The sequence below is a fragment of the Parambassis ranga genome, chromosome 13, assembly GCF_900634625.1.
Source record: "Parambassis ranga chromosome 13, fParRan2.1, whole genome shotgun sequence".
NCBI classification, from domain to species: Eukaryota; Metazoa; Chordata; class Actinopteri; family Ambassidae; genus Parambassis; species Parambassis ranga.
Genome location: NC_041033.1, coordinates 913,683 through 927,787, shown reverse-complemented (window position 1 = coordinate 927,787; position 14,105 = coordinate 913,683). Strand labels below are relative to the sequence as shown.

The following is a 14,105-nucleotide window of genomic DNA, read 5'->3' as shown; positions in this document are numbered from 1 at the left end:
GTAGGTCTCAGGTTTGGGCCTTATTTTCTGTTTTTTGTTTTGTTTTTAATCATTTGTAGAACGTGTAAATAAGATGGGACACACAGTTTTTTCAATTGCTAACAAGCGCTTAGCCATACTTTAGATACTTTTTCAAACTCTTAAAACAGACACACACCGACAAAACACAATCGGCCAAAGGGTTAATTTTATTCTCAAAAACACATTTTGTTAAATATACACTAACTCTTCATTTCAAAATACTAGAAATCAGACTCAAAATTAAATTATTGTGTCACAGAAAGACATGTGTTTTCAGTTCCCAAGGTACATGCAGTCAATCAAAGTGCACCAGGCTTAAAAATACTGGCAACTGTTAGCATCACAAAAACAGCATAGACTTTCATGTTTCAGTTTTACAGGTATGTGCATGCAAAACATGCAATCCACCGTTTCACAACTGAACTGTATGTCCACATGTCATGTTCACATTCTGTATACAACAGGACACACAGTAGAAATATTGTTTATGATAGAACAGAAAAAGTTTTATTGCTTAGAGTGAACAAAGTATTAATGAAACATAAAAGAGCATTCTGAATATACACACAAAAAACAGCAACAAAAAGTCTCAGATGAAGCGGGGGGGGGGGGGGGGGGTGGGGGGGGTGGGGGCTTCCCAACCAAACAATGTAGTGTAAAACCAGGTGGATTGCATGTTTTGCATGCAAATACCTATGAAACTATAACTATGCAGTAATTCAGAGAAATTCAGTTAAAACCTTACTGATCGGGAATCAGCTATGCTCCGACCGCTCCAACATTGCTAGGGAAATTGTTTCCTTTTATAGTAAGCTGTACTCCTCCATGTTTTCTATAAATGACTCTGATGCATTTTCAAACACATAGAAAATTCTATTCCATGTATAGAAGAATTTGCAAGGTTATGTGATTCTGATATTACTGCTCATGAGCTTGACAAAGCAGTTGTCTTTGAATAAATCCCCAGGATGTGACTGACATCCAACTTCTATCTCATTTCTGGGACATATTGAAAAAACAGTTTAATCTTATGCTAAAAGAAGCAACTGATAATTTACTGTTCCCTCCCACAATGAAGCAAGGAGTAATTACCTTGATCCCTAAACCTGGCAAGGACCCAAAAATATTGGATAATCTTAGACCTATCACACTCAACTCACTTTTATGCTAATAGATTAAAATCTGATTTAGACAAAATTATTAGTGACTCCGTCTGGTTTTATGAAAAACGATGGATTTATTCTTTTCCTTGACTTTTATGAGGCCTTCGACTCAGTCAAGCACCCTTTCATTTTCCAATGCCTTAAACGTTTTGGATTTACTGACAAATTTGGAAACATCATTGAATCTCTTTATGATAATGCAAATAGCTCAGTCTCATTACCAGGGGGTACTTCATCAAGGTTTTCTATCAAACGTGGGATTAAACAGGGATGCCCAATCTCCCCTTTTCTTTTTATCATTGCCACTGAGATGCTCTCTATTTTTATCAAAAATTCGAATATTGCTCCCCTAAATGTTTTTGGCAAACCTATAATACAACCATTTTTATGAAACAACTATCTGAGGTCCCAAAAATATTACAAAACATTGATATATTTTCTAAAGCCCCAGGGCTTAAACTCAATTTAAACAAATGTGAACGGATGCCAATCCATCAATGTGCTTTAATAAAATATTTACAACATTCCCATAAAGACGATAGTCAAATATCTGGGTGTATATATCTCTAAAGATGTCACTGAAAGAGAAAACAAAAATGTAAAGGGGGTTTTGGATAATTGTCAAGCTAAACTTAATTCCTGGTTACTGAGAGATATAAGTTTATTAGGTAGAGTGTTTTTGACTAAGATGGAGAGCATTTCGAGGTGTATTTATCCTGCATATTCTCTAGCCCAGGGGTGGGCAATTATTTTTTCCATGGGGCCACATGAGAAACAGAAAATATTGTAGAGGGCCGGGCCAAAAGGCTGAACTCAATTCCGCATAATATTAATTTTATTTCTTTTTAAAAACCAGTAAATAGCATAGTTTTAACAAAATGAGTAGGCTATGTTATAGTTAAGCAATGAAAAAGTGAGGTTGCCTTACAAAAAAATCCTTTATTCAATCAAATTTCCCAAACCAATGGCAAACAAAATATGAACTTTTTTTTTACTATTCATGTTATATTAATGTTATATTAATGAACATTTTTAGTCACATTCACTCCCAAAATGAGTTTCAAAAACTGCTGGCAAGTGGTTCTTAGCATTCTAAGAACATCACAATATTGTCTTTGTGCTCCAAACATTAAGCAAGACACATATTATAAGATACTGTCATTGAACATCACTGAACTGTGATTTTGAAAAAAAGGCTTCCAAAGAAAGTGTCCCAGTTCACTGCTTGTTGGTGCTTTTACACGCCTACATTTGTAGCCTAACCACCCAATTTTGTGTTTTTAAGTTGTTTTTTCTTGTTCAGTGAGTAAAATCTAGTCTCTGCTGGGCTTTAATGAGTGCATCAAAGTCAGGTTGAATGTTTGAGGTGGAGATGCGAAGCACAGCTGACAGATGATCATCAGTGAGAGAGCTTCTATGGGTAGATTTTGCAAACTTCATCATTGAGAATGTTTGTTCACATATGTAGGTTGAGCCAAAGAGAACTAACATCTTCTGAGCATGTCTCCTCATGTTTGGAAAGTTCTCCTCCTTAAGAGTAGAGTAGAAATCCAGTGCTCTGCCAGTACTGCATCAGACTGCAGGTCAATGAGCTCCAGCTGAACATCAGTGGGTGCATTATCCACACTGTAGGTAAAGGGAGAGGATATCATGTGGATTTCATCCTCGATTGTTCTGAGATCTTCAAATCGCCTTGAAAACTCACCATGCAATGCTCCTAACATGGATGAGTACCTGCGGAGGTGATCAGCTGATGGTGTGACTTCCTTCAGGGTTTGCATGTGAGTAAGAGTGTTGCTCTCCAGTTGGCGTGAAAGAAACTGCAGCTTTGTCATGAAAGCCTTCACCAGGCTGTGCATTTGATGAACAAAAAGGCCTTTGCCTTGCAGTTTGGTGTTCAGTTCATTCATCAGTGCAGTCACATCGACAGCAAATGCAAAATCTGCCATCCAGTTCTCATCTGAGAGCTCTGGGATGTCTTTGCCTTTCTTCTCACAGAACTCTCGAATCTCTGCGTTCAGGTCCCAAACTCTTTTCAGCACTTTGCCCAGACTGAGCCATCTGACAGCTGTGTGGTAGCCGATGTCACTATGCTCAGACTCATGCTCCTCTAAAAGTGCGACAAACTGTCTGTGATTCAATGCCCGTGCCCTGATGAAGTTTACTATTTTACTAACAACATCAATAACATGGGTAATTTTTAGCACTGACTTGCACAGCACATGTTGGTGAATACGATGCAAAAATACCAACTTTTGATCTGCATCAATTTCAGTCACTTTATCTTGCATACGTTTCAAAAGTCCAACAATTTTATCTGTAAGATTTGGGCAACCGTCCGTTGTGACGCCTGCTAGTCTGTCCCACTTCAACCCCAGGGTGTCTATGCAAGCATTTACCTCCATAAACAGATCGCTCCCTGTTGTTGTCCCTTTCATCGACCGCATTGCTGCAAGCTCCTCCGTAATCTTGAAGTCTGTTATTCCACGGACAAATATGAGTAGCTGGGCTGTGTCGTGGACATCACAGCTCTCGTCCAAAGCCAAGGAGAAGAAGTCAAAACCTGCCACTTCGCGATGCAGCTGAAGCTCCAAATTTCCTGCAATTTGCTCGATCCTTCTAGTCACGGTTCGCCTGGACAGCGGGACTTGTTCAAATGCTCCTTTTTTGTCAGGGCATATTAGTGCTGCAGAGTCCACCAAACACTCTTTGACTCTTTGGCTTACTGTTTTTAGCGATTTTGTGGGATATCAGAAAACTGGTCTTGGTTGCAGCATCCCTGGATGTGTGAAGCTTGGTAAAAAAGCCTTGCTGCGTTTGCAGCTTAGCTAGCAACATTTTCGATGTCCGTGCCCTTTCAGCATCACTCAAGTTTTTGTATTTCTCCGCGTGTTTTGTCTCGTAATGCCGGTTCAAGTTATAGTCCTTAAACACAGCGATCTGCTCCCCGCAAACTAAACACACGGCTTTACCTCCGACTTCAGTAAATAAGTACTTAGCAGTCCAAATTTTTTTTAAATGCCTGCATTCGGCATCCACCTTTCTTTTTTTGCAGAAACTGACATTTTTGAGGGCTAAAGTCATCTTGTCACCTGCTTGTAACAAGGATCTAAACATCTTGATATACGTATGTGTCATTACGTCATTATGTACGTGAATAAAAACAACTTCAAAATAAAAGCCATGCAGTTTTAGTCCATGCATGAGGCAAAATGCGAAAACATGTTTATTTTGTAATTTCATTACGCGGGCCAGTCAGAGTCAGCCAAAGGGCCGTATGCGGCCTGCGGTCCGTACAATGCCCAGGTCTGCTCTAGCCATTCCTAACAGAGCCATCAAAAAGATTAATCAGATTAATTTTGATTATATTTGGAAAAGCTCATTATATTAAGAAAGTGGAAATTACCAAAGAATATAAATATGGAGGTTTACAAGCCATAGACTTTGATTTCATAAATGGAACCCTTAAAATGAATTGGTTAAAATCCCTTTTAAATAGCAACACATTGGTTTCATATTCCTAGAGAAATTATGAGGTATAGATTTATTATTCATTATTCATTAACAAGTTCTCTTATATTGGAAAATGTTATACAATCATAATTTCGCTCCACACAACACACTAATTTGGAACAACAGGTACATGGGGTTAAAAACAAATCCTTTTACAACAAGGAACTGATAGATAAAAATGTTTGGTCTGTGGTTCATTTTCTTGATGGAGAAGGATGTATAATGTCCCATGAAAACTTTTGTTTGAAATATAATTTGAATATCAATCAAAAATCCTTTAATTCTATAACCAGAGCTATCCCTGCTCCCTTTCTGGGCCTAATCAGAGGAAGACTTTCAAATTCCACAGTCGTCACTCCCTGTCTTCCACATCTTCTAGTGGGCGGATGTGACTTTGCTTCCACCAAATTTCCTAACAAAACAATTATGTATAATGAAATTCCTTATCCCCTTCTGTCATTCAGATTCAATTGGCCATGTGTTCACCAAAGACATTATACACTCCTTAAGAACAAAGTGCATTTCAAAATACTGAATGGTGTGTATCCCTCAAATGACTTTTTACGTCAAAGGTTTGGTTTTGACACAAATAGATGTGCTTTTTGTGATGATATTGAAACTACAGATCACTTATTTTTTCAGTGTATGTTCTCAGAAGCTTTTTGGACTGATGTTCATGACTGGCTTCATACCACTGTTCTACTGGAACCCTTCTGTCGTAATGACATTATCTATGGATTTATTTCAGAAAGTAAAGAATATGATTTCTTGATTACCAATATCCTCATCCTTGGGAAATTTCACACATATATTATATTATTATAATATATAATACATATTATATATATATATAATAAATGTCAGTTAAACCCAGATTTTTTTCTGTTTCATAATGAATTTGTTTCCTTCACTAAAGCCCTTAAAATAATGAAAGGCAATAAAACTTTTTAATTTGATTGACAGATATTATTTTCTAAATAAGCCCTAGCATCCTCTTTATTTTTATGTATTTATTTCTTTTACTCTCAGTTTTAGTGTTTTGTATTGTATTTGTATTTGAACTTTACAATCCTGGAAGAGATGCCAACATTATAAATGTATTGTTTTTTCTGTTATGTGCACCTGTTCTGTTTAAATGTCCATTGTGAAAACATAATGCCACAATGTAATGTACATTTTGTCAAAAAAAAAAAAAGACAAAAATGATCCATCATGTTGGTGGTGGGTATAGCTTATCTGTTAAGTCAAAGTCAAAGTCAGCCTCATTGTCAAATCTGCTTTATGTGCTGGACATACAGAGAATTGAAATTGTGTTACTCTTCACTCCGCAACATATAACATATAACTAAAAAAAATATACCTACAATGAGGCACACACCAAATACAAGGCACAAAATGAAAGCACAATGCAGTGAGAGTGCAAAAGATGTAATAGAGGAAGACAAGTGCAGTTGGCATAATGTAAACAGTCCAGGAATGGTTTAAGTTATAGCAGCTTATATGAGACTGGATGACATGACTAAGGTGCAAGAGAATGCACAAGGTAAAGTGGCTGGTACACAGAGTTCCTATCTAGGGGGGGCTCCGTACCACACAGTGATGCAGCAGGATGCTCTGGCTCTCCTGAGCTTGCGGAGGAAGTAGAGGTGCTGCTCACCTGCTCCACAGCGGCACCGTCGATGGTCAGAGGGGGGTGCTGACTGTGTGCTCTCCTCTCCTGAAGTCCACAACCATCTCCTTTGTCTTCTCCACGTTCAGGGAGAGGTTGTGGTCTCTGCACCACGCGGCCAGAAGGTGCACCTCATTCTTGTAGTTAGTTTCATCTCCACTGGAGATGAGACCCACCACAATTGTGTTGTCCACAAACTTCACACAGATGTTGGTGTTGTGTGTTGGAGTGCAGTCATGTTAAGAAAATGTAAGCATTGTAGAAATGTGTTTACTGCCTGCATGGTCACAACACACCGATGTTGTGCACATTGTATTAAGAGTTCTGAAAATGTGACAATTGTTTGGACAAATGCTTGTAAAGTGCTGTAAAGTGCACTAAGGTCAAATAGAATGAAATGGTAAATAGTAATAGCAGATTGTCAGCCAGAGGGAATGAAAAGAGGCTAAAACTGAAGAGATGGGTTTGTGTGTGTGTGTGTGTGTGTGTGAGTGAGTGTGTGTGCGTGCCAGGCTCCTAGCCTGTGTGTACATGCCAAGCCTTCAGGGCCTTTAACACGCCCAGACCCGCAGAGCCAACAAATCTTTTTCTGGGGGCCATGGCTTCACTTTCACCAAAGGTGGAAGAGTATTCATGAAAATGTATTACAGTTTTTTTCAGCCGCTAACAAGCATTTGTCCAAACAATCGTCACATTTTCAGAACTCTGAAAGCATCGGTCTGTTGTGACCATACCATTCACACATTTCATGTCGTTTTCACACAATATGCAGCCAGTAAACATATTTCTACAATGCTTACACTCTTAACAGATAAGTTATACCCACCACCCAAATGATGGATCATTTTTGTGTTTTTTACAAATGTTAGCACACAACACACCACAATAAAAACAACAATATTCCAAACCTTAGCTACAGTATAAAACCTCAACTTCTGAAACAATATCAGCTCAAAAACAACACATCAGCTCAAAAATAAGCTGATAATTATCAAACAATTCAATAATTGACAAACAGCTGATTTATGTTGGATAACCACAGCTGATTGTGGACTGGATAGCAGAGGCAGGTGCTGAGGATTCTTCAATGAAATTGACACATAAAGGAGGACCTTGAGGGGTGATGTTTTTGGGAGGGTACACATGAAGAGACAAACAAAGTAATGTCTGGACGAGGGTTCAATCTGGCCAAAAGGTGTCAGCGAGGGATGTTAGAGGTAAAAGGGCCACAGCTGAAGTGCCAGGACAGAGAGGGGCAAACATCACAATGTGAGCAGCACTTGGAAATACTGGACTGATCCATCATAGATGTCGGATTGGACCCTACAATACCGAGCGCCTTCTTTCCTTCTTGAATGACCTTCACCAGCACCTGGTTCCAGAGCAGGATCAGGAGGGAGAGAACATGAAGATCTTTGTCATCACCTGGGACAATTCAATTCAATTCAATTCAGTTTTATTTATATAGCGCATATTTACAATCAGACATTGTCTCAAAGCGCTTCACAGGAACCCCCCTAAGAGCACTGTGGCAAGGAAAAACTCCCTTTAAGAGGAAGAAACCTTGAGCAGGACCCGTCAACTTAAGGGGGAACCTGAGAGCAAGAGAGACTTCACGGGCCGGACTGCAGGTCATCATCCAGGTCTTGAGACCAGTGTGAGCCAGACTAAGGAGAGAAAAGGAGAGGTTAGAGGGTGAGAGGGAAACTGCTCAGTGGATCATGTTTGTGCCCCCCGACAACGTAGGCCTAGAGCAGCATAGCTGTGTTACACACTAGGTCTAAGGCTAACTGTACGCCTTACTAAACAGAAAAGTTTTAAGTCTAGTCTTAAAGGTGGAGGCGGTGTCTGCCTCTCGGACCCAGATTGGTAACTGGTTCCATAATAGCGGTGCCTGATAGCTGAAAGCTCGTCCTCCCATTCTGCTTCTATGAATCCTAGGAACTACTAGTAAACCTGCACTCAGAGATCTGAGTGTCCTATTAGGAACATATGGTACAATCAGGTCCTGCAGATACAATGGAGCAAGTCCATGAAGAGCCTTGTAGGTTAGAAGAAGGATCTTGAAGTGTATTCTTGAGTCCACTGGGAGCCAGTGAAGAGACGCTAGAACAGGAGAGATGTGATCCCTTTGGCTGCTTCCCGTCAGAACTCTAGCTGCTGCGTTCTGGATCAGCTGCAGACTGTTGATGGAGTAATGTGGACATCCTGACAATAAAGAGTTGCAGTAGTCCAGTCTTGAAGTGACAAAAGCATGGATGAGCTTTTCAGCATCACTCTGAGAGAGGATGCTCCTGATCTTAGTAATATTATAATATAATATATAATATATATATAAAACGACATGTCTTGGTCAAAGATGACTCCGAGGTTCCTCACAGTCGTACTGGAGGCCAGAGTAATTCCATCCAGAGAGAAAGTATTATCTGATAAACTAGTTCTGAGATGTTTCGGTCCAAAAACAATGACCTCAGTCTTGTCCGAGTTTAATAGTAAAAAGTTGGAGGACATCCAGTCCTTTATGTCCTTTAGACACGCCTGTAGTCTGACTAGCGGCTCCGTTTCTTCAGGCTTCATGGATAAATACAGCTGGGTATCATCAGCATAACAATGAAAGTTTATGCCGTGCTTCTGGATGATGTTTCCTAGAGGGAGCATGTAGAGGGTGAACAGGATCGGTCCGAGCACAGAACCCTGTGGAACACCGTGGTTAACCCTTGTACCTGTGGAAGACACATCGTTAGTGTGAACAAAATGAAATCTGTCAGATAAATATGATTTAAACCAGCGCAGTGCTGTTCCTGTAATCCTGATCTCATGTTCCAATCTGTGTAGCAGGATGCGATGATCTATGGTGTCGAAGGCAGCACTGAGATCCAGTAGAACGAGTACAGAGACGAGACCCCGGTCCGATGCCATGAGGAGGTCATTGGTGACTTTAAGCAGTGCTGTTTCTGTGCTGTGATGGGCTCTGAATCCAGACTGGAAAGCATCGAACAGACTGTTCCTACGCAGGTGGTCGTTTAGCTGACTTACAACAGCTCTTTCGAGTAGTTTGGAGATAAAGGTGAGGTTGGAGATCGGTCTGTAGTTTCCTAGGACGTCCGGGTCCAGTGAAGGTTTTTTAAGTATGATCACAGCAGTTTTAAAAGCCTGCGGTAATATCCTGTTTCCAGAGACAAGTTGACTCTAATATAGACTCTCCGATCAGAGGAATAGCATCTTTGAGGAGCCGTGAAGGGATCGGATCCAGAAGACAGGTAGTAGGTTTAGACTTACTGATGCTGGTGGTCAGCTCAGCTCAATGTGGATTTCCATCACTCTCAAGCCATCACAACATGGTTTGAAGTCCACCCAAGACTGGTCCGTCTCTTCCTGCCACCCTATTCACCTTTTCTCAATCCCAGTTTTTTTTCTGCATGGAGGTGGAAAGTTTTTGACCATCAGCCACATGGCCACATGTCACTCCTTGATGCCATGGATGCTGCCTGCACTTTGATTGACTGCATGTACCTTGTGAACTGAAAACACGTGTTTTCTGTGACACAATAATTCCATTTTGAGTCTGAGTTCCAGTGTTTTGGTGAAGTTAGTGTGTTAGAGAAAGATGTATTGTATTTTGAAACAAAGAGTTAGTGTATTTTTAACAAAATGTGTTTTTGAGAATAAAGTGAACCCTTTGGCCGATTGTGTTTTGTTGGTGTGTGTCTGTGTTAAGAGTTTTGAAAAAGTATCTGTAGAATGGCTAAGCGCTTGTTAGCAATTGAAAAAAACTGTAATACACCAATAGAGTAAAATATAATTAGAGTTACTGACTTTCTGAATGCTTACAGTTTTTTCTGATTGCTTAAGCACATTTCTGTAACTATTGGCTATTTGTGCAAAACTCTACACACAAATAAAAAAACCTTACACCAAATCAGCAAAACATTGTAGATCTTTTGCAAAAGCTAATACATCTTGCTTAACTCTTCAAACCTTTGTAAAAATGGTATTTTTGTACCACACAGTTAACACAAACCACCATATTCTCATTAGAGAAAAACTTAGAGTGAAGGAACTGTACTAACCCATTCTCATCAATATGTCCTCATGATGCTTGCTATATTGTAGCGGCTTAGGCTGAACCCATTGTCCAGCTTCCCTCAGGGTCATTCCATGGTTGATCACATGATCCACTATTGTAGCTCCGATGACATCAGTAATTCTATTTCTTCTTACCCTTCCTCCTTCCTCTTCACCTCCTCGTCCTCTTCCTCTTCCTCCTGCTTCCTCATGTCCTCATCCTCCTCTAATTCTCACTCTTCTCAGTCTCCTTCTCCCTCCATTGTTCTCCACACTGAAGCTTACCTGTGGCTTATTCACAGAGCTCATGCTGATTGCAAAGTGAACTAATGATGTAAAACAGTTCTCACATGTGACAGTGTAGCCAGACAGTTGGCAAAATAGTGTAAATACCAGCCATACATGTGTGTAGTTTTACTAGGAGTGTGTTGATCATTTGGAAGTTGTGTGTAAAGCAGTGAGTTGTGTTTACAGTTCAGCAAAAAGATGCTGTGAAGTTTATTATATTTATACAATTGCAAATTGTGTGTTACAAAAGTGCAAATTGAGTGTAAAGCAGTTTTTTTGCTTTTAGTTTTGCAAACTCAGTGAGTGGTTTTGCTAAAACTATTACAGTTTTTTCTGATTGCTTAAACACTAACAATGATTCTTATAGCGCAATTTCTAAAACTATTAATAGTTATAGCAAAATCACTCACTGAGTTTGCAAAACTAAAAGCCAAAAAACTGCTTTACACTCAATTTGCATTTTTGTAACACACAATTTGCAAATGTATAAATATAATCCACTTCACAGCACTCTTGTTGCTGAACTGTAAACACAACTCACTGCTTTACACACAATTTCCAAATGATCAACACACTCCTAGTAAAACTACACACATTTATGGCTGGTATTTACACTATTTTGCCAACTGTCTGGCTACACTGTCACATGTGAGAACTGTTTTACATCATTAGTTCACTTTGCAATCAGCATGAGCTCTGTGAATAAGCCACAGGTAAGCTTCAGTGTGGAGAACAATGGAGGGAGAAGGAGACTGAGAAGAGTGAGAATTAGAGGAGGAACATGAGGAAGAGGAGGAGGACGAAGACTAGGAGGTGAATTTAGAGGAAGAGGATGAGGAGGTGAAGAGGAAGGAGGAAGGGTAAGAAGAAATAGAATTACTGATGTCATCAGAGCTACAATAGTGGATCATGTGATCAACCATGGAATGACCCTGAGGGAAGCTGGACAACGGGTTCAGCCTGAGCTACACTGTAGCAAGCATCATAAGGACATATTGATGAGAATGGGTTAGTACAGTTCCCTCACACTAAGTTTTGTAGTAGTACCATACTCTAATGAGAAAAACAACAATACTGTACATGTAAAACTGAAACTGCTACTCCACAGAATTACTAGACATCCAGCATCTGGAAGGAGGCATGCGAGGATATGGACCAGGCATCATGTCAGGCCTGGATACAGCACTCCAGGAGACATGTTCCCCGGTGCCTTGGACTAGAAGACATTGCATGCATGTGATGTTGATGAAATTCTGTGGCCAGACCCAGAGAGACAATGAGACTGATTTTCTCTCTCTCTCTCTCTTTCAGTGAAATTGTATGTTTTCTTGTGTTTGTTTTGATGTGTGTGAATAAACATTCATACTTGAAATTTGAATCCCTGTGTTTCTATAGAACTATTTATGACAAAAGTTTGACCTCACATGGACACACCTTGTGCACAGAGAAAGCAAAAGCCAGATGTGTTTTCAGTTACAGTTTTTTCTGATTGCTTAAACACTAACTATGATTCTTATAGCACAATTTCTAAAACTATTAATAGTTATAGCAAAACCACTCACTGAGTTTGCAAAACTAAAAGCAAAAAACTGCTTTACACTCAATTTGCACTTTTGTAACACACAATTTGCAAATGTATAAATATAATCCACTTCACAGCATCTTTTTGCTGAACTGTAAACACAACTCACTGCTTTACACACAATTTCTAAATAATCAACACACTCCTAGTAAAACTACACACATTTATGGCTGGTATTTACACTATTTTGCCAACTGTCTGGCTACACTGTCACTTGTGAGAACTGTTTTACATCATTAGTTCACTTTGCAATCAGCATGAGCTCTGTAAATAAGCCACAGGTAAGCTTCAGTGTGGAGAACAATGGAGGGAGAAGGAGACTGAGAAGAGTGAGAATTAGAGGAGGATGAGAACATGAGGAAGCAGGAGGAAGAGGAGGAGGACGAAGACTAGGAGGTGAATTTAGAGGAAGAGGACGAGGAGGTGAAGAGGAAGGAGGAAGAGTAAGAAGAAATAGAATTACTGATGTCATCAGGCTACAATAGTGGATCATGTGATCAACCATGGAATGACCCTGAGGGAAGCTGCCAACGGGTTCAGCCTGAGCCGCTACACTGTAGCAAGCATCATAAGGACATATTGATGAGAATGGGTTAGTACAGTTCCCTCACACTAAGTTTTGTAGTAGTACCATACTCTAATGAGAAAAACAACAATACTGTACATGTAAAACTGAAACTGTTACTCCACAGAATTACTAGACATCCAGCATCTGGAAGGAGGCATGCGAGGATATGGACCAGGCATCATGTCAGGCCTAGATACGGCACTCCAGGAGACATGTCCCCCGGTGCCTTGGACTAGAAGACATTGCATGTGATGTTGATGAAATTCTGTGGCCGGACCCAGAGAGACAATGAGACTGATTTTCTCTCTCTCTCTCTCTTTCAGTGAAATTGTATGTTTTCTTGTGTTTGTTTTGATGTGTGTGAATAAACATTCATACTTGAAATTTGAATCCCTGTGTTTCTAGAACTATTTATGACAAAAGTTTGACCTCACATGGACAGACCTTATGCACAGAGAAAGCAAAAGCCAGATGTGTTTTCAGTTAATACCATCAGTGTGTAGTTGGCACATTGTGTGCTTAGTAATATGATGGTTTGTGTTAACTGTGTGGTACAAAAATACCATTTTTACAAAGGTTTGAAGAGTTAAGCAACATGTATTAGCTTTTGCAAGAGATCTACAATGTTTTGCTGATTTGGTGTAAGGTTTTTTAATTTGTGTGTAGAGTTTTGCACAAATAGCCAGTAGTTACAGAAATGTGCTTAAGCAATCAGAAAAAACTGTAATAGTTTTAGAAATTGTGCTATAAGAATCATTGTTAGTGTTTACAGTTTTTTCTGATTGCTTAAGCACATTTCTGTAACTATTGGCTATTTGTGCAAAACTCTACACACAAATAAAAAAACCTTACACCAAATCAGCAAAACATTGTAGATCTTTTGCAAAAGCTAATACATCTTGCTTAACTCTTCAAACCTTTGTAAAAATGGTATTTTTGTACCACACAGTTAACACAAACCACCATATTACTAAGCACACAATGTGCCAACTACACACTGATGGTATTAACTGAAAACACATCTGGCTTTTGCTTTCTCTGTGCACAAGGTCTGTCCATGTGAGGTCAAACTTTTGTCATAAATAGTTCTATAGAAACACAGGGATTCAAATTTCAAGTATGAATGTTTATTCACACACATCAAAACAAACACTAGAAAACATACAATTTCACTGAAAGAGAGAGAGAGAGAGAGAAAATCAGTCTCATTGTCTCTCTGGGTCCGGCCACAGAATT

General features: G+C 39.5%; 1 protein-coding gene across 1 annotated transcript; it reads right to left on the bottom strand.

The window, feature by feature from the left end:
• Positions 1 to 2,692: 2,692 nt before the first annotated feature.
• Positions 2,693 to 4,022, bottom strand: LOC114445014 (general transcription factor II-I repeat domain-containing protein 2B-like). The gene is made up of 2 exons (XM_028419940.1): positions 3,911 to 4,022; positions 2,693 to 3,846 (listed from the first exon to the last, which is right to left on the bottom strand). Exons 1-2 carry the CDS (start codon positions 4,020 to 4,022, stop codon positions 2,693 to 2,695), a joined length of 1,266 nt encoding a protein of 421 aa, XP_028275741.1.
• Positions 4,023 to 14,105: the final 10,083 nt, after the last annotated feature.